At 42.8% G+C, this 18,664-nt stretch overlaps 1 protein-coding gene and 4 non-coding genes across 6 annotated transcripts; 3 read left to right on the top strand and 2 right to left on the bottom strand.

The window, feature by feature from the left end:
• Nucleotides 1–419: 419 nt before the first annotated feature.
• On the bottom strand, nucleotides 420–6,959 carry LOC138202684 (E3 ubiquitin-protein ligase TRIM21-like). 2 transcript variants are annotated; one of them, XM_069156940.1, is made up of 3 exons: nucleotides 6,760–6,959; nucleotides 3,495–3,838; nucleotides 420–2,675 (listed from the first exon to the last, which is right to left on the bottom strand). In XM_069156940.1, the coding sequence occupies exons 2-3, from the start codon at nucleotides 3,598–3,600 to the stop codon at nucleotides 1,039–1,041; spliced, it is 1,743 nt and encodes a 580-aa protein (XP_069013041.1). In that variant the 5' UTR covers nucleotides 3,601–3,838; nucleotides 6,760–6,959; the 3' UTR covers nucleotides 420–1,038. The 2 variants fall into 2 exon arrangements, with proteins under 2 accessions (XP_069013041.1, XP_069013042.1); XM_069156941.1 differs by lacking the exon at nucleotides 6,760–6,959 and having other exon boundaries at nucleotides 3,495–4,461.
• A 6,978-nt stretch (nucleotides 6,960–13,937) lies between these two features.
• Nucleotides 13,938–14,017, top strand: trnas-aga (transfer RNA serine (anticodon AGA)). Its single transcript has one exon. It is a non-coding gene; the product is annotated as a tRNA-Ser (tRNA).
• A 498-nt stretch (nucleotides 14,018–14,515) lies between these two features.
• On the bottom strand, nucleotides 14,516–14,587 carry trnaq-cug (transfer RNA glutamine (anticodon CUG)). Its single transcript has one exon. It is a non-coding gene; the product is annotated as a tRNA-Gln (tRNA).
• A 537-nt stretch (nucleotides 14,588–15,124) lies between these two features.
• On the top strand, nucleotides 15,125–15,196 carry trnag-ucc (transfer RNA glycine (anticodon UCC)). The gene has a single exon. It is a non-coding gene; the product is annotated as a tRNA-Gly (tRNA).
• Nucleotides 15,197–15,714: 518 nt separating this feature from the next.
• Nucleotides 15,715–15,797, top strand: trnas-aga (transfer RNA serine (anticodon AGA)). Its single transcript has one exon. It is a non-coding gene; the product is annotated as a tRNA-Ser (tRNA).
• The last annotated feature ends 2,867 nt before the right edge of the window (nucleotides 15,798–18,664 follow it).

Raw genomic sequence — 18,664 nt, 5'->3', positions numbered from 1 at the left:
ACTTATTATTTCAGGGTTTATGTCCATAGGATCCAATAAATATACTTTTCCTCTGTAATTTAAGTAGGTTGTGTCGTCTATTGTAGCTGCTATGGTGCTAAATGTTTCTTTTTTATTCATTTTTATTTAAATCATTTTAGATCCTTAAATGCCCAACATTTGTAATATATGTGTGTGTCTGTATGTGTGTGTGTGTGTCTGTGTGTGTGTGTGTGTGTGTGTGTGTGTGTGTGTGTGTGTGTGTGTGTGTGTGTGTGTGTGTGTGTGTGTGTGTGTGTGTGTGTGTGTGTGTGTTGCCTCCTGTGTTTGAAGGGAAAACACATCAACAGAGAAACAGACTTTTCGGGATGGCTCACCCTTCTTACTGCTTTTTCATTTTGCACTGACAGTTACTATGACAAAACAAGCCTCGGTTATAATAATAATAATAATAAACTTTATTTGTATAGCACATTTCATACAAGAAATGCAGCTCAAAGTGCCTTACAGCAAGAGAATTACATGCAGCGTTTGACATAAAAACATATAAAGGAATAATTAAAAATAAGAAAAGATGAGATGCATAAGAACAGATAAAATGCATAAAATTAAACACAAATAGAGTTAAAATATAAAATAAGCAATATGCATCCCCTGATCCATCAACAAGAGCCCTCTACCATATTTACAGTAAGTGAAGTAAAGTAAAAGATCTGTGATCCTGTTGATACATTTAGTATAGAAAATCAACTCCTGTGTTTTGTCCCCGTCTTCAGGACGTACACCACGAAATGTTACAATCACCCAGAGAATAACTATTATCGTTTCTTCCATCTAACCAGTTCCTGAAAATCAATTTTTTTGGCAAGAGCACAAGATTTAAGTAACCATGTATTACATCATTCAATCCAAACAGAAAAGGAAAGTCCACTTTAAAAATGATAATGTATCAGGACAAACGTGGTCTGAATTCTTGAAAAATGTGGACAAAGTTTGATGGCCAATAAGATTCGACTGTAATTCAGAATAAATGAGGAAGTTTTGTTTCCAATGATAAAACTAATCTGTGTGCCACAGAGGGAGGAGGATCATGGGAGCTGCATTCATGCCTCCACCCACACAGCAGGGACTGAAGTACGGGTGGAGTCTGTCAGTGAAGTTGCAGCCTGTGAAGGAGTAGATCTCAGCTGCAGCATCCACGTCGTAGAAGGAGACCACGCCCTCCTCGTAGTCCACAAACACCCCCACCCTCTCGGGCCGGGACCTCAGAGACAGGAGGACGCCGGGACCAGCGAGAGCTTTGTACTCATGTCCACGTCTCAGCCAGACGGTCCAGAAGCCGTTGTTCGGGGACAGTCTGATTTTACTCTGCCTGATGACTGATGTCCGGGCCACTCCGAGATCCCACTCAGTCTTCTCTGTAACCTGGACCTCATAGTAAAATCTGCCTGAAGAGAAACTCTGCTTCCCTAAAACACCGTTACAGATGGAAAACCTCCGTGGGTTAACCGGCACATTCCTCTGCGTCTCACTACATTTAACTTGTCTCCCGTCCTCGGACAGGAGGAGATATGGACTCGCGGTGTCGGGATCCAGAGTGACGTCCACCGCAAACCGCCGGAGCCTCTTCAGCTCGGCCTCCGTCAGCTTTTTCACCTCCTCACCGAGCGCCTCCTCCAGCCGAGCCACGGCTCTCCTCACCGTCCCCTCGTACGAGCAGTGAACTCTGACCTCCGTCCAGTCTTTGGTGGGCGGAGCGGCGTTCAGAGACGGGGCGCTGCGGAGGAGGTGGAGGTGGTCTTCGGTGAGCGAGAGCTGCTCCACCTCAGAGCTCCTCTTCATCAGTTCAGAGATTTCCTCCTGCAGCTCCACGATGAAGCCCGCGGCCTGTTCCTCTCGTGTTTTCTGCTTCTCTTGGATGGTGTGGACGAGCTGAGCCAGACCTTCCTCTGCAGACCGGATCAGAGCGCTGAAGACCTGCAGGCCGGCCGTTGTCTCTCGGTCTGCGTCGTCCCTGCTGAGCTTCACCGTCTCTCTGATCTGCTGCACCTTCAGACGCTTCTTCTCCATCAGCTGCTGAACTTCTGCTCCTGTCTTCTGCAGCTCAGCTTTCTTTTGATGGTATTCTTCAATCAGAGGAACGACGCGATGCTGCTTGTGATTCGATTCAGTGCAGAACCGACACACGCACGTGCGATCGGTCCTGCAGAAGAACTCCAGCGGTCGGTCGTGCTTCCTGCACATCCTGTCCTCCAGGTTGTTGCGCGGGTCGATCAGCTGATGTCGCTTCAGGCCTGTGATTCGGAGGTGAGGCTCCAGGTGAGTCTCGCAGTAGGAGGTCAGACACACCAGGCACGACTTGTGGGCCTTCAGTTGGGTCTCGGTGCAGACGTCACAGGGAACGTCTGGTCCGGTGAATCGTCGCTCTGAGATGCAGCTGGTTTTCCTCTGAGCTGAACGTCTGAACTGAGCAGATATCTCAGATATGAAGGTGTTGACCCGCAGCTCAGGCTTCCTGTCGCACACTTCTTTACACAGGGGACACTGACACTGGACATTAACACTCCAGTGTTGGGAGATGCAGCTCCTGCAGAAGTTGTGTCCACATGGGATGGTGACTGGATGAGTGAACACGTCCAGACAGATGGAGCACAGGAACTGGTCCTCTGAGAGGAGACTGCAGGCAGCAGACATGTCTAGAAAACAGAAAGAAATATTTCTCATTCCTCTTTCTTCTGAATTATTTCTTAGAAGTAAGATTATCACACTGTTCTTCATCAAACAGCACATCTGTATGGTTTAAATAAAATGTGTTTCTAAAGATATAAGAAATATATTTTTCAGCAAAAAAGTGTAGCCATGAGGAAATATATATACACACTAATAAATGCTGGGTTAAAAATAACCCAATTTGAGTGATTTCGGTAACACAATGCACGGCCAAAAAGGGACTGGACCAGCCGTGGGATATTATAAACCAGCAGGGTTGGGTTGGGTAATATTTTCTACCTAAAACTGGAGAAAAATTACTACTTTGTTGAATTAAAGCTATCAAAAAGTGCGTTAAAAAATACAACCCAAATTCTGGGTTTTCAGTTATACTTAATAAAATATTTATTGTATTTCAGTTGACTTCTGAATTTAAAAAAAAATGCATCAATGAAATGAAATTATGAAATTAAGAAACAAGTATATCATGTCCCAGCTATGTTTTTATTGCCTCAAGCAAACAATATCATAATTTAACAACCAACTAATAACTAACTAATTTATAACCACTATATATATGTATAGACTATTAACATTGACGGTAACAACAACAACAATAATAATTGTTGGTTGAATGTGCACAATTTTTTTTTTTTAATTGTTCACAATTGTTGGTCAAAGTTTGAAAACTCCTGAACATGAGGAGCTTCACAAGAGGTTTTTATGTTTTTAGAGAGTTGGCGCCAAAGTTGAAAAGAAAAGCAGAACAAACATCCAAACTTACAACTTACTTTTTTTTTACTCACCTGTGTGTCTGTGATGTATTTTTGGTGAACAGAAGAAAAAGTAGGCTTGTTTTCCAGCAGAGACTCGACGGTTTCTGTTCTGCAGAAGAGTTTCTTTCACTTTCATTTCCAGATTGTGGCGGTATCTGAGTCCCGGTCCTCCGGTGCGGCTCCGCCTCTCACTGCGCGCTCATCTGAGTCCCGGTCCTCCGGTGCGGCTCCGCCTCTCACTGCGCGCTCATCTGAGTCCCGGTCCTCCGGTGCGGCTCCGCCTCTCACCGCGCGCTCATCTGAGTCCCGGTCCTCCGGTGCGGCTCCGCCTCTCACTGCGCGCTGCCGGGACAGACTGCCGGAGGATCCGGAAGCTGCCGGTTTAAAAGTGTTGAAACTTTTTAAACGTAAATTGAAAACCCATCTCTTCAGCCATCCTTTTAGATATATTTTTATTTTAATATACGTACTTTTAAAAGTTTATTTTTATCTATTTGCTTTTCCTTCTTTCTTTCCTCCACACTTTCATACCTGTCAGCATCTGTTTAGCTACTTTTACGTACTTTTAATTCCTCTTACCCATCCTATCTCATGTTTTAGCCTTCCTTCTGATGAACTCTAACTTTTATCTTATTTATGCAGTGTCCTCATCTTTTATACTCGTTTTTAGTTTCTAGATCTTAACTCACTCTATTTCACTACTATTATTGTCATTTTAGCTTTAAATCTATCTTTTACATTTGTTTTATCTCCATAGTCTTGCGTGCGTTGTTGTCAAAGTAGTTTTTAAATCAAATTATTTTCCTTTAAATTTGTGTTTTTATTTTATTTTTCTGGTGTAAAAACTGTCTGTCTTATTACTGAACTGTCAATCATCTGTAAAGCACTTTGACCTGCTGGTCAAAAGTGGTATATAAATAAAGTTTGATTGATTGATTGATCAACACGCTGAGGACCCACAATTACACTTTTTAAAATTGTATTCAATTCAGTTTGATTTATTCAGTGCCAAATACAAAACATGGCATCTCAGAGCACAATAAGCGACTTAGTAAAAATCAAGACCTTACAACCGTTCACATGTTCAGTCAAAATATCTTTAAAATGTTTTTCATCAACCTGGAGTAACATCATTAATCCTGTGATGGCGTTAGTGGTGCAGAAAAATGTTCACTTTTATTTGTTCACGAGTAAGTCGAGGCACAACAGACAAACTGTCAGTGAACACACCTTCCGGACAGACTGTTTACTGCTGTCTGCTTCCTCTGACTTGCAGTCATGTGCTACAGAGCGCGCAATCTGCCTCCTGGTGGCAAGTGAAAGAAAAGAACAAATGAAGAGTATATTTTGAAAAAAGTGTTCATATCAAGGGAATTGGGCAGCTACTCATTTGTAGCACAAAATGGATTATGAAATAAAATTCAAATCAAAACTGTTACAAAAAAATTATGTTATGGCAATGGCTTTAGAAATTGGCTTCAGTATTTGTAGCCACACAATTTAAATTATAATTTGGTAATATAATATCCATCCAAAACTTACCATACTCAACATACAAGTTAGAAATATGGTCTATGGGGTCACTCACACACACACACACACACACACACACACACACACACACACACACACATCATTATTACATTTCTAGTTATTTTTGTCTGCAGTCACTTAAGTTACATAAAACACAGATTGTTGACACATGTTGACATGACACTGGATGCTACATGAGATATTTCCCTGTGTTAATGTGCTGCTTCAGTCCTCCTTCCTCGGTTGGCCAAAACATGAGGCCTCTTTTTTTTTTTAGGGGTGTTGGCAACCATTATGAGGCCGATCATCCTGATGAGCATAGAGCTCGGTTTACGTATAAAACTATTAGTGCAGGCCTTTACTGTTGTGCACAAAAAGACTACTAATGGGGCCATTGTGTGAACTACTTAGACTCCATAGCACTGAGCCACCCCCACTGGTTGCTGATTGGTCCATCTCCCAGGGTTGGCTGAGCAAATCTAAATGCCTACAGGGGTTTGGGACTGGAATCAGAGCCAAGACTGACGGTTACGGTTACATACCCAGACCCAGGTTACATACTACTGCCCTCCACAGGATACAAATATACAACTTCAATTCCACATGTGAAAGTACACTTGGTAATAGGCTTATGTTTTATCATTATTCATATGCTCAGCAGCTATTTTTTGTCATTTTACTGTTAGCGATGAGTTTCTCTCAGGAAACTGTCTGTCTGTGTCAGTGAGTATTTTTGGGATCATGTGATGTGACTCAATCTGGGCCACTCAACATGTGTGTGTAACATAAAGAAGTCAAAGGTCAGAGGCTCAGGTTGTAAATTTAAAACAATGCTCTTCCCTGCAGAGTTTCTGTTTCAGTACCTCCTGCGCAGGGTGAGACCGGGGCACCTTGTAGATCTGATCAATGGAATGATTAGATCTACATTTCTGGAGACTGCAGGTTATAAACACATGTGTATTTCTGTCATTAATTCTGAGTTGGTTGTAGAAACCTCTCTGTAATAGTCAGAATATGTTTGCATCATCCTTTCTCATGGTCATTGTGGTGGCGGGGCGTGGTTTGACTCAGCTGCAGGAGGGACTGACTGGGGGAGTGCTTCAGGGAACGGGACGGGAAGAGACTTAATTAGCCCAGCTGAACTCTATTGCTGATTGTCTCTCTCTCCCCCCATATAAACCAGTAGTGACACACCGGAGGAGAGGCTGGAGACATGGACGGACAGAGACAGACGCTGCGGGTGCGCTCGGAGGCACGGCAGCAGAGCGCACAGACTGTGGCTGATCTGAAACTGTGGTAAAATAAAGCCGGTTGAATTGTACCGGTGCTGGCTGGTGTAATTTGTGCAACAAGAACCCACTGTAGTAACAGATGTCCGTTACGGCCATGTCTCCCTGATGGCAAGTGGATCGGACTGGGCACTGTGCAAAAAATTGGGTATGATTCCTTTATTCTTTTGTTTGCTTGCTTGTTTGAATAAATAAATCGAAATGCTATCATGTGAAAAAAGAAACTTTTACCTTCGTCAACCACATACCAGGTGCATCATTGGCCTTTTTGTTTGACTTAATTTAAGTTTTCTTTAAAGGCAGACACATTAAACAAAACCCTTGAAGCAAAAAGACATTCAATCACCCTTTCTTCAAATATCAAAGCAAACTTTCAGCACAATTCAACCGAGGAAGAAGGGGTGTCAATTTGGATGCGCTTTGTGTCCATCAGATTGCAAGGATTAATCATCAACAACAAAGGTATGACTTACTGCCATCTATTTCCCAGAAGAGAAGAATCTTCAGGCCTCTTCAAAAACCTCTGTCGGGTCCGAAGGTTCTCCAGTGAATTTGACTGGCCTGGCCATTTTAATTTGTACTTTTTCCAATAAGGTAAAGACAGGTTTGTGATCTCAGACACTTTCCACCTTCTGGTGTCGAGGAAACATTTGGAGAGAAGAAGCTGCTCGTCCCTCGTCAGTGCTGGTGTTGGTCTGACAGCGTTTGATCTGAGGACGCCGTCACTTCCTCATAACTTCAGAGTCTGAGTCTAGAAGCATCAGAGTGACGTCAGAACCAGTCTAACCTGTGGCAGAGAAACCCCACATCACATGGTGCAGCTCTGCTTTCTGTCCACTAGATGGAGCTGACAAACCAACCAAAGATCATGAGGGTTTAGTGTTCAGGCCTCTGGGTGGAGATTGGGATGGGGTCTAGAAGTGACAGACTGCATGTGGGGCAGGTTGGGGACCTGGGAGCAGGTGAGGAGGTGGGCATGGCTGGAAGGAGACTGGGCATAGAGTGAGAGATTGAGGACCTCTGGTGGGTGGAGGGAGTAATACAGGGAGCAGGAAGGGGGAAGCACGTTTCAACTATAACCTTTAGTGAACATTTAAAGGAAATAGACGAAGCCGGCTGACACATTAACTCTCTCACCTTTCATAACCAATTAGAAATGCTCCAAGCTGACTCTTGAGTTTGACATGAAACACAGTCCAAACTGATGCAATGACACACCACCAAAGTCCCACAGTAACACAAACTAACTCAACGAAGCAGTGGTGGACCATGTTCTGCCAGTTAAAATGACTGGTTTCGTGAGGGAAGTCTGGTGGCTTGGAAGACAGCAATATAACGGCTTGGCTGCTGTGACGATCGTGGCAAAGCAGCCTGTTTCTCCAAAACTGGAGATGTTTGGACCCGCATCCACAGCAGGTAACGCACAACTATGGATAAATGTCTCGTATAACCACAATGCAACAAACCATCGTCCAACTGTCCCTCCAGTCACAGATGCTGACACCCTTGCCCTAATAAAGGCCAGGGTTAAACCAGGCCATCTCCTCAACAGGAAGAGGAATGCTGCCAAATCAGGCTGGGAGTAAGTATACGTGAAGGTTAATGTTCAAAATGTCAATGTTTTGGAGACTTAAACTAGTTCTGACCAATAGGCAGGCGGTAAAGGAAATTGGACTGGAGGGGCAGGTGACTGCAACGCAGGCCTCAAAAAGGTGGGACAATTTGAAAAACAAATATAAGGTAAGGCAGATCATATGGGTTGAACACTAGCATTGGTGGTATATATATTAAATCTTACAAATAAAACAGGCTTACTGTGGCTGCCCAAGCCTTCAGTTGAACAGGGTGGTTGACAACATGATTGAGTGCAGGTGTTTGGCAGGTGGCCAGCTGCAGGTGAGGTGGAGGTGGAATCTGGACAGGCAGGGTTTACCTCCCAAGAGACAGACGGCATGTAAACAAACGCAGACAGACAGGAACACACAAGGGAAATGGAAACAAACAGGAGCCAGAGACGACAATGACAGACACTTAACATGTACGTACGGGTGGACAACCTGAAAATGTAATTCCTCCAACATTAGCTAAAGCTGGCATGGAAGCATAAAAACTGTCCGGGAGCATATTACTGCACCGTTAGTGTAATCAGCAGTACTATAACATCATCATCATATATTTATAACCACACTGTGTCCTCTGATGAATGCAGTCCCTTAATTAGGACACAGGTCATGTCATTGGTTAGTGTGCTTTATCTCCTGTTTTCTTTTGGTCTGTCACTCCACTCTTCTTTCAGGTATCCTGACTGTGTGCCCTCCTGTGAGATTACCTGCCTCTGTTCTGATTGTTTCCACCTGTGTCCAATCGTCTTCAAACACTCGTGTTTCTACTTGGCATGTTTCTATCAGTCTGTGCCAGGTCGTTGTTGTCCATTGTGCTCATTGGTCCAGACATTACTCCCAGTGTTAACAGTTTTCACAGTTTCTGATTCTGATCTTGTAATGGTCACCTAAGTTCACCATTTGTACAGTCACTGTGATGGGGGACATGTCATTTGTTTGCTATCACCTCAGATTGTACATCATTTATTGTCAGTGGCTACAGGGCAAATGGACATGTGTTTTTATGTTTATTTACTTAATAACCGGACTATATAAAGAAGGGAAGTGACGTCACTGGGAGAGCGCTCAGGTGGATGGTGGAGGAGACATCCGGAGAACTATACCTGGCGGGAAGTCCAGGGGATCTTGGAGAAGGGAACCACATCGTGGAATATGTTCCTTGGATTATCCGACATATGGACTTTTACTGCCAGAGGAAGAGTTCTAACTTCTGGATGAACAGCGGTGGGGAGATCTGCGCTGGCTTTGTTTGGAGGCGTTAAGCCGCGGCGGCTCACCACGTTTCACCAGGTATCACACCTTTTTTGGTTTAGAGACTGTTTTTAAAGTCAACAAAGACTATTTATGTTTGTGCACTTGGGGACAGGAGGTTTTTGGGTAGTTTGGGATATTCGGCGGGTATTGTTTGTGTGTTTGTTTGTTATGGCACCCCTCTGTTTGATGATTACCGTCCAGATGGGACACGTCCGAGATGAGCATTTTTTCCCTTTAACATATTGCACCTCTCAACCAACCTGTGTTGCTTTCGTTAATTTATATTTTTGTTTCACATTCTAGGCAGGTAAAGGTGAGGATATTATGTTTAGGTTTTGAGTTTTCTTAGTTGATTAGGAGTTTAGCAGGCTGGAACCATACGGCGGAATTAGGTCCGCCTGTTCCCTTAAAGTAGCGTGTAGCATTTTCCTTACTATCAGTTAGGATGAATTGTTACAATCTGTGTTTGTGACTCCGAGTCTCTCGTCTAACCCTGTGTTGGAACCTAATGCAGGAAACACACAGGTACTGAGGGAAGAGATGAGGCCCTTGGGAAGATCAACATTTTCCTCAGACGTAGTCTATTATCTGAGTTATGAAGACAATCTCTACATGAATAAAATTACAATATATTAGCTCAACATCCAAAACTTGTACTTCCGTGGCCTCTGACATTTCTGTAAACATCGGTGTAATTTCATGAGAGCAGGCGCCGGTCTGACGTATTAGAAGCAATAAAAGGGATGCAAAATACACCATTTAACCGTTTTAATGAATTGAGCAATTATATGTTTTTTGCAATATAAAAATAACTATGGAAGAGAAATTAACAGCCACAATGTCATGTGACAAGTAATTATCATGAGTCATCACTACTATTACAATGTCGAGATGATTCTCTTTATTACAAATGAACAATTTACTCTCCAGTTTAATGGAAATATGTAGTTAACATTATAACAACATAAGTTTAATAAACTAAGAACAAAGGTGCGAGCAGAGAAAAGGCCCTTTGACCATATAGAGATGTTACACTAACTAACAGACCTTGACTTTAGTCAGAGTTAAATGTGTCCCTGCAAATTTAAATGCAAAATATCTGCAACAATATCACAAAATCAGACCAAGAAGTGCAATATGTGTAAACAAAACCATTACTGTGAAGTAAATTAACAGGTAAGAACAACAAGCAACACTTATTTCACTAATGCACAAATACCATGAGTCAACTTGTGAAGCTGCCACCATGTGGTGACAAGGACGACTCTAGGACCCCATAGAACTCTAGGCTGCCCTAATTATGCCTTTGGTACAGTCAGCACATACGACACAACTCGTGAACTCACCACGAGGAGGCCGTTCATATGGACTCTTCTCCTGTACATGATAAAAACGACCCCATTTGAACACATCATGAGCCACATGGAGTGAAAATTACTCTGCAAAGACTGCATACAATATTTAAGGAAACAACAGACTGACACAAATTAGGAGCATTTTCTATCATGGAAAAGACAATAACTTTTACACGTTGGTTGATAGAGTTTTCTGTGGTGGCTAAAACTGTCACAATTATGGCTAAACTCGGAGTGCTTGGAAGTCCTTCCTGAACTCTCCCAGTGACCCTCGACTTTGGCCTAGCATGCAGCCTGTTAGCTTGATGAAGATCTTTAGTCAAGGTGGGCGGGTTATTGTCAAAAGAGTTTTTTGTTGACTTTTAGACAGAGGAGACCGCAGCCAGAATACAAGTTAAAAGGTTTAATCAGCAGTTGATTAATCTTGTACAAGAGGAGCGTTTTAACAATGCACTGACATCATGTGGTTATAGAGTAAAAGGCTCAGAGTATGAGCGTTTACAGTCAGTATTTATGTTACATTACATTTAGCTGATGCTTTTATCCAAAGCGACTTACAATAAGTGCATTTCAACCATATGTCTCTTGTGGGTGTGGTCCTCGTCGACTCAGACGATACATTTCTCTTCAGGCTGAGGTCTTCATAATTATCTATTCGATAAAGGGCCTGTTATTGACTACTTGATGAAAATAACAAGTTGCACAGCAGTGAGCTATCTCTACACGCACAAAGATTTGTTCAAAGACGTGTCTCCATGTATTTTACCATATAAAAATGAAATTCTTATAACAGTTATCAGTGCAGAGGTTCCTGTTCCTGTCCTAGAGTGGTTCACTGATGTTCCTAGAGGGTGGTCCAGCGCCTAGATGTGTCCACCATCACCACGGGCCTCCCCCTTAATATCCAAAAGCATTCCCCCTTTGTTGCCTGCCTCCATCCCATCATCCTGCCAGTCTTTGCCTTCGTGCTTCCTGGCTGTCCTTCAAAGCGGCCTCACCTATCTGTCCAGCCTAAAGGCTCCTGTTCCCTTGCTCTGCAGCTGTCGGGATGCCCACTCAATCTTCAACACCCTTCCAACATTTTTCTTGATATACTTGCATACTTGAGTAAGTCAAAGCACGACTTTTACTGTAAAGTAAAATGGACCTGAACACTTCCACCACCACTGCAGTAATCACAGAGCATCAACAGGGTTCACTAGCAACTGAAAGAAAAAGTTCACCACAAGACGAGTTCAGTGGTATACCGATAATGAGTTTCCAAGTCTGAGAGTTTTGTTAAAAGTCAGACAATGATAAAAAAAAAAAAGAAAAGCTCTTAGGAAGTTCTTATCACTCCAACTCTTCAGCAATCAGCTCTTCCAAATGCATCACATACATTGTGGCTGCAAACTGGATAGTCTGGAAAAGGTGGTGGAGAGGAGGACGCTGAAGAAATTATTATCCATATTGGACCACCCTCTCCACCTGCTGCAGGGACAGGAGATCTTTCCAGATACAGGAGATCTTTCCAGATACAGGAGATCTTTCCTGATACAGGAGATCTTTCCAGATACAGGAGATCATTCCAGATACAGGAGATCATTCCAGATACAGGAGATCTTTCCTAATACAGGAGATCTTTCCAGATACAGGAGATCATTCCAGATACAGGAGATCTTTCCAGATACAGGAGATCTTTCCTAATACAGGAGATCTTTCCAGATACAGGAGATCATTCCAGATACAGGAGATCTTTCCAGATACAGGAGATCTTTCCAGATACAGGAGATCATTCCAGATACAGGAGATCATTCCAGATACAGGAGATCCTTCCTGATACGGGAGATCCTTCCTGATACAGGAGATTGTTCCTGCCCACCGCTATCAGACTATACAATAACTCACCCCTCGCCAAATCCATCACACAACAATGGCACCATTGCACTGTTTATTTTATTTTATTTTATTTTATTTTATTTTATTTTATTTTATATTATTCTATTTTATTGTGTAGAATGTGCATTTTTTTTTAAAATATTATATTTAATATTTTGCCCTGTATATGCTGCTGGAACGTAAAAATTTCCCTCTGAGGGATTAATAAAATATCTATCTATCTTTGTTGAGGCCCGACATTCCCGCCTTGCCTTTTATACTGGGAATATTAGCTCAAGCATATGGACAAAAGGCTTTCATTAACCTCCCTCTGAACTTCCAGACCATAAAAAACATTCTTGATTTTAAACGTTCCCAGGATCAAAATCACTTTTATCATCTTTTAGCAACTCCAGCTGTCAAAGAATCTGCACATCTCCGACGGATTAAAGTTAAAAGCACCAGATGCCGAGATGAACGATGGCCTTTGTCTTCCCATTCTCTCCATTAAAAAAAGTGACCTTAAGATCCTTCTCAGACCTGTTCTCGTCACATTCCTGAAATCATAAATTTGACCATCTCCAGGAGCCATGATTTGCTCTCCCTAATCCATGCAGGCATCATCCAGGCATATGCGGTCGCCTACCTGGATGATGTCATCATCCACAGCACCACATGGGCAGAGCATGTGCAGCGAGTGGGCGTAGTGCTGGAGTCTCTGAGGCAGGCTGGGCTCACCGCCAACCCAGTGAAGTGTGCAGTTGGACGGAGGGAGGTACGGTATCTGGGGTACCACTTGGGCGGCAGGCAGGTGCACCCTCAGGTGGACAAGACTGCTGCTATCGCAGCCTGCCCGCAGCCCAAGACTAAAAAAGAGGTGAGGCGGTTCTTGGGGCTGGCAGGTTATTACAGGCGGTTCATCCCGGACTTTGTGGATCTGACCAGTCCTTTGACCGACCTGACCCAGAAAGGTGCCTCAGATCCGGTCCAGTGGACGGAGCAGTGCCAGTGGGCGTTGGCAGCCTGATTTTTCTGATCGTCTCTCTCTCCCCATAAAACTAGCAGTGAGACACCGGAGAGGAGGTGTGCGTGGCGGCACAAACAAACGTTAAGATGGACCAGGCATTTGCACAGACACGGTGGCAGGGTCGATTAAACTGAAAATTTAACCGATTGAACTGAGACCGGTGCTTGAAGTGTGATTTGTGCCCGAGAACCCACCGCAGTAACGGACTCTCGTTACACAGGGGAAAATATATTTTTTTTATTTACTGTTGAATGAAGTTCTGAGTGTGTAGCCAGATTGCATGATAGCTAAGTGCTGTGGGTTAAAACGTTGGACCATGTTTAGCCGAGCGCTAACTGAAGTTTTTTTTCTTGGCTTGGCACCAGAATTAAGTGGTCAGATCGTAAAAAAGGTGTTCTGTGTTTCTCAATAACTGCAAGTTTTAAAAAAATGCCTGTTAGGTATAAATGATAGATATAACGGAGCTCTGGAGTGGCCACAGAGAGGAAAACAATCTAAATAGAATGCAATCTGAGGTAAATACTTTCTTTCACTCAGCCATGGCCGAGTGGTTAAGGCGATGGACTAGAAATCCATTGGGGGTCTCCCCGCGTAGGTTCAAATCCTGCCAACAACGGTAGAATGTCTTGTTTAATGGAAGAGGCACTTCAAAGTCTGAAATCTTGGTTCATGTTCAGATTATGTTCACATTCTCATGGCCTTCACCGACAGCAAATCCTCCTTATCGGTTGTTCTTCATCCGACCTTAGCCTCCATGAAACTATTTGGCAGAAGAAGGAGTTGACAAGATGTGATCGGTGGAGGCAAAGTCCAGACTGCTAACCATTCCACCATGGAACCCCCGTTGTTTCCTTGATCCTATGGAGAAGACGAGGTATTTGAAGTTTATTAGAAATAATTTGAAAGCCGTTGAATGACTCGGTGCGGACCATGTAAGAAACTTTTCCCCAACTGTGGAGAGTGACTCCAATTGAAATCTTGGTGGCAGCTGGACTTCAAACAGCACTACAGGTAAAAAAAGGAAACCATTTTCAAACTCTCCAGACGTTTTTGGTCTTGCAAATTGACTTACACTGGTGACAGTGTTCTTTCACTGGTATCTCCTCTCAAAATCAGGTCCCACCGAGATTTGAACTCAGATCGCTGGATTCAGAGTCCAGAGTGCTGACCATTACACCATGGAACCTCAGCCCAAACCTGGTGTACTATTTCGGAATAATTTTTCACAGGAGAAAGCGAGGATGGAAAAGTAGCAAAAGTAGCCTCTGAAGATTACGTGCGAGACCCACCCGGCCATTTTGCGAGTCGCTATGGTTCAAATAGTCATGGTCAGATTGAGTCTCGGGTCGTTGACCCACCCGGCCATCATGGGAGATGTTAGGGTCACGGGAGTCGCAGTGTGAATGAGTGTTTAGAACCTTGGGGAGGGATCTAAGGACTTTATTGGAAGTAGCTGCTAATTGGTGTCTTTAACCACCTACCTTGTGAAGTGATGGTGTTTCCAGTCCGAGGTACTGTACGTGCTTTCTTTCGCTCCTCTTTCAATCCATCTGTCTATTGTGGGACAAATGTGCAAGTAATTAGTAGCTTACTTTCCTCAATTGAGTGTCCATTCCCCTCATCCAGTTTGGGTAACCACACGTTTCGAGTGCTTCCCTCGTGTGGTTCCCCTCCTTCTCCTTGCCCTTTGCCCTTATAGGATAGTTATTGTGTAAATTTAGCAGCGATGGTGGTATAGTGGTGAGCATAGCTGCCTTCCAAGCAGTTGACCTGGGTTCGATTCCCAGCCATCGCAGCGTCTTTCTTCTTGTGGTTTAAAGACAGGTAGAATTGGGCCGACTGTCGTAGTGTTGACATGTTCCGTCAGAGGCATTCTTCATGTCAAAGACTGTCAATGCTATGTGTTCTTTCAGTCCTTTATCAGGAAATTAAGACTCGTAACCCCTGTTGAAAGTGACAGAAACACTCCGCACATACTGCAATGAAAAAAGTTCATCGGTTGGAAGACATTTCCCAGATTTTACCGTACTGTGACACTTTCCTGTGCAGTTTATTTCTGACTTGCTGCAGGGGATGTAGCTCAGTGGTGGAGCGCGTGCTTTGCATTTATGAGGCCCTGGGTTCGATCCCCTGCATCTCCAGAGCGTTTGTTTGATGGCAGTAATTAAGCTTTTATTTATTTCCCATATTTGGGGCGGAGCATAATAAGTAACGAAATATGTATTTCCGAAGGTGAGAGTAGTTAAGAACCACTCCACCTAGATCTCTGGATGTGGCCATGACATGCCCCGCCCCACCAACCTCTGTCCTGTAGTTGTTGTGGCCGAGTGGTTAAGGCGATGGACTAGAAATCCATTGGGGGTCTCCCCGCGTAGGTTCAAATCCTGCCAACAACGGTAGAATGTCTTGTTTAATGGAAGAGGCACTTCAAAGTCTGAAATCTTGGTTCATGTTCAGATTATGTTCACATTCTCATGACCTTCACCGACAGCAAATCCTCCTTATCGGTTGTTCTTCATCCGACCTTAGCCTCCATGAAACTATTTGGCAGAAGAAGGAGTTGACAAGATGTGATCGGTGGAGGCAAAGTCCAGACTGCTAACCATTCCACCATGGAACCCCCGTTGTTTCCTTGATCCTATGGAGAAGACGAGGTATTTGAAGTTTATTAGAAATAATTTGAAAGCCGTTGAATGACTCGGTGCGGACCATGTAAGAAACTTTTCCCCAACTGTGGAGAGTGACTCCAATTGAAATCTTGGTGGCAGCTGGACTTCAAACAGCACTACAGGTAAAAAAAGGAAACCATTTTCAAACTCTCCAGATGTTTTTGGTCTTGCAAATTGACTTACACTGGTGACAGTCTTCTTTCACTGGTATCTCCTCTCAAAATCAGGTCCCACCGAGATTTGAACTCGGATCGCTGGATTCAGAGTCCTGAGTCCAATTTTGACCACATCCCATATAATGATATTTTTTTGACATTTTGGGCAACAAACTATAGTATTATTATTATTATTATTATTATTATTATTTTTTATAGTTTGGATAAAATGCTGTTGTATGACATATTTATGCTATTTTGAACCACACGCTTTACTGTGACATTTTTGTCACAATTTGAGCCACTTACTACATGTTCCACCCTTCAGTGGCTTTATGACATGTTATTTTACATTGATGACCACATGCTTGAAGTAAGACATTCTTATGACATTTTATGTAATTTAGGACATGCTATCCTACGATTTTTTTTTTGACATTTTGGACAACATACTATGACTGATTTTTCTTTTTTGCGACGACATACTATAGTTTCGCCTATTTTTTGACATTTTGGACGACATACCATACTATGACAATTTTATTCCATTTTCAATTTTATTCCATTTCATCCAAAATATTCACAATGTCATTTTCGTTTGACATTTTATGAAATTTAGGCCGACATACTATATAGTATGACATTTTGGATGACATTTTCTATCATTTTCCATCACATTTTTGACCACTTGCTATATTGTTATTTTTATTAAATTTTTGACCACATGCACATGCATTGCATGACATTTTCATAATATTGTGGACCACATCCTTCCCTGACCAACCTTATTTCTGGCATGTTCTCTGTCGGTGCTTGCAGCGTTTCACAGCCCTCCAGTGATTTTCTTGTTTAGGTGTCCGTTAAACACCAACTGAAGGCCTGGTGGGTGGAACTGCGAAGATCCTTCACAATACTGAAACGGATCCATTTTCTGTTGGCTCAGTTAGGGATGTGAGGCACTTGCAAATTTAGTTTGGTGGTTCCAAGTACAGCAGAAGCATCATGCTCATATTTAATCAACATTTTGCATTTGTTCTCGATGCTGACTGTTTTGAGCACAGCAGTGAAGTGTAGAGCAATGGGCTGAAGACTTTAGGAGCCTACATATAATAACTAATGCAATTTTTTAGTTACAGAAACATTTAAAATTTAGTAGCTTTTACTCATTTTAATTGAGTCTTTACTAGGTATCTTGAGTGTGAATGGGAGTCTGCCCATCCAGTCGACATGTGCTTTGTGGACTTGGAGAAGGCTTTCGACCGGGTCCCCCGGGGTTTTTTGTGGGGGGTGCTGCATGAGTATGGGGTGCCGCACCCGTTGCAACGGGCCATTCGGGCTCTGTACAACCGCAGTAGGAGCTGTGTTCGTATCCTCTGCAATAAGTCAGACTTGTTTCCAGTGTGTGTTGGCCTCCGGTGGGCGTGGCCTCTGCCAGGGCTGTCCTTTGTCACCGATCCTATTTGTGACCTTCATGGACAGGATATCTAGGAGCAGCCGGGGGGAGGAGCATGTCAGGTTCGGGGGTCTCCAGATCACATCTCTGCTGTTTGCAGACGATGTGGTCCTGTTGACCTCTTCAGACAATGACCTCCAGCACTCACTGGGGCGGTTTGCAGCCGAGTGTGAAGTGGCGGGGACGAGGGTTAGCACCTCCAAATCTGAGGCCATGGTTCTCTGCTAGAAACCGGTGGATTGCATGGTCTAAACGATGCAAAGATATTAATGCAACGACCTCAGTGTAAGAAATATGGAAACGTATTTGGCTATCTCCGAGCCCTTATCACTTCCAAAAAGTAGGAACACTCTTCCAAATATTATGTCTAACAGTAACATTAGAAATTCAACTAACGTTATTTCAAAAAAAAAATTGAAAAGTCCTGAAGAGTAAATGAACAGTAATTTGTATATAGAAAATCAGTTCAGAAACTGTTTATTGATAAAATAATCAAACTGAAAAAAACACGATTAGCTACTTCAGAAAATGAATTGGCTTACAAAGCCAAGGTGTCACATTGATGCTAAAATCATGTAAAAATCCAATATTGCCATAAACAGTTCTGCTCAATGATTCACCACACTGCCCATAATGACCTTATAAATATAGAGCTGTAAAAGATCTGGAGTTTAATGACAAAAGCCCATTTGTGAAGAATTTCTGGAAAACCTTTCATTACTGAAAATATTGACAAATGGTTATTTCTTATTTTGGAAGAATGTTTTGTTTTGTCTCCTGAATGAACAGAAAAACACTTATGTACATGATAATATCCATAACATCATATCCATAAATGTAGATTTCCAGGTACAAAGCTGAGATTTATCGCCTTCAACAAAGAGTTCAAGCAATACATTCACTGTTTTCTACACTCTCTAAAGTAAAAAGCAATTCAAACTGTATTAGTTTGCACTAGGTTAAAGATTTTAGTATAAATCTTTATC

This window comes from Embiotoca jacksoni, unplaced genomic scaffold (genome assembly GCF_022577435.1).
Source record: "Embiotoca jacksoni isolate LCO1_2020_lvr unplaced genomic scaffold, fEmbJac1.0.p SCAF_21, whole genome shotgun sequence".
In the NCBI taxonomy this organism is placed as follows: Eukaryota; Metazoa; Chordata; class Actinopteri; family Embiotocidae; genus Embiotoca; species Embiotoca jacksoni.
Note: the sequence above shows the minus strand (reverse complement) of the source record. Positions and strands in the feature narration are given on the sequence as shown.

Coding starts and splice junctions, on each gene's coding strand:
- LOC138202684 (XM_069156940.1), bottom strand. CDS start 3,600: ATGAAAGTGAAAGAAACTCTTCTGCAGAACAGAAACCGTCGAGTCTCT. Junction 2,676..3,494: donor AATACATCACAGACACACAG/GTGAGTAAAAAA, acceptor TCTGTTTTCTAG/ACATGTCTGCTGCCTGCAGT.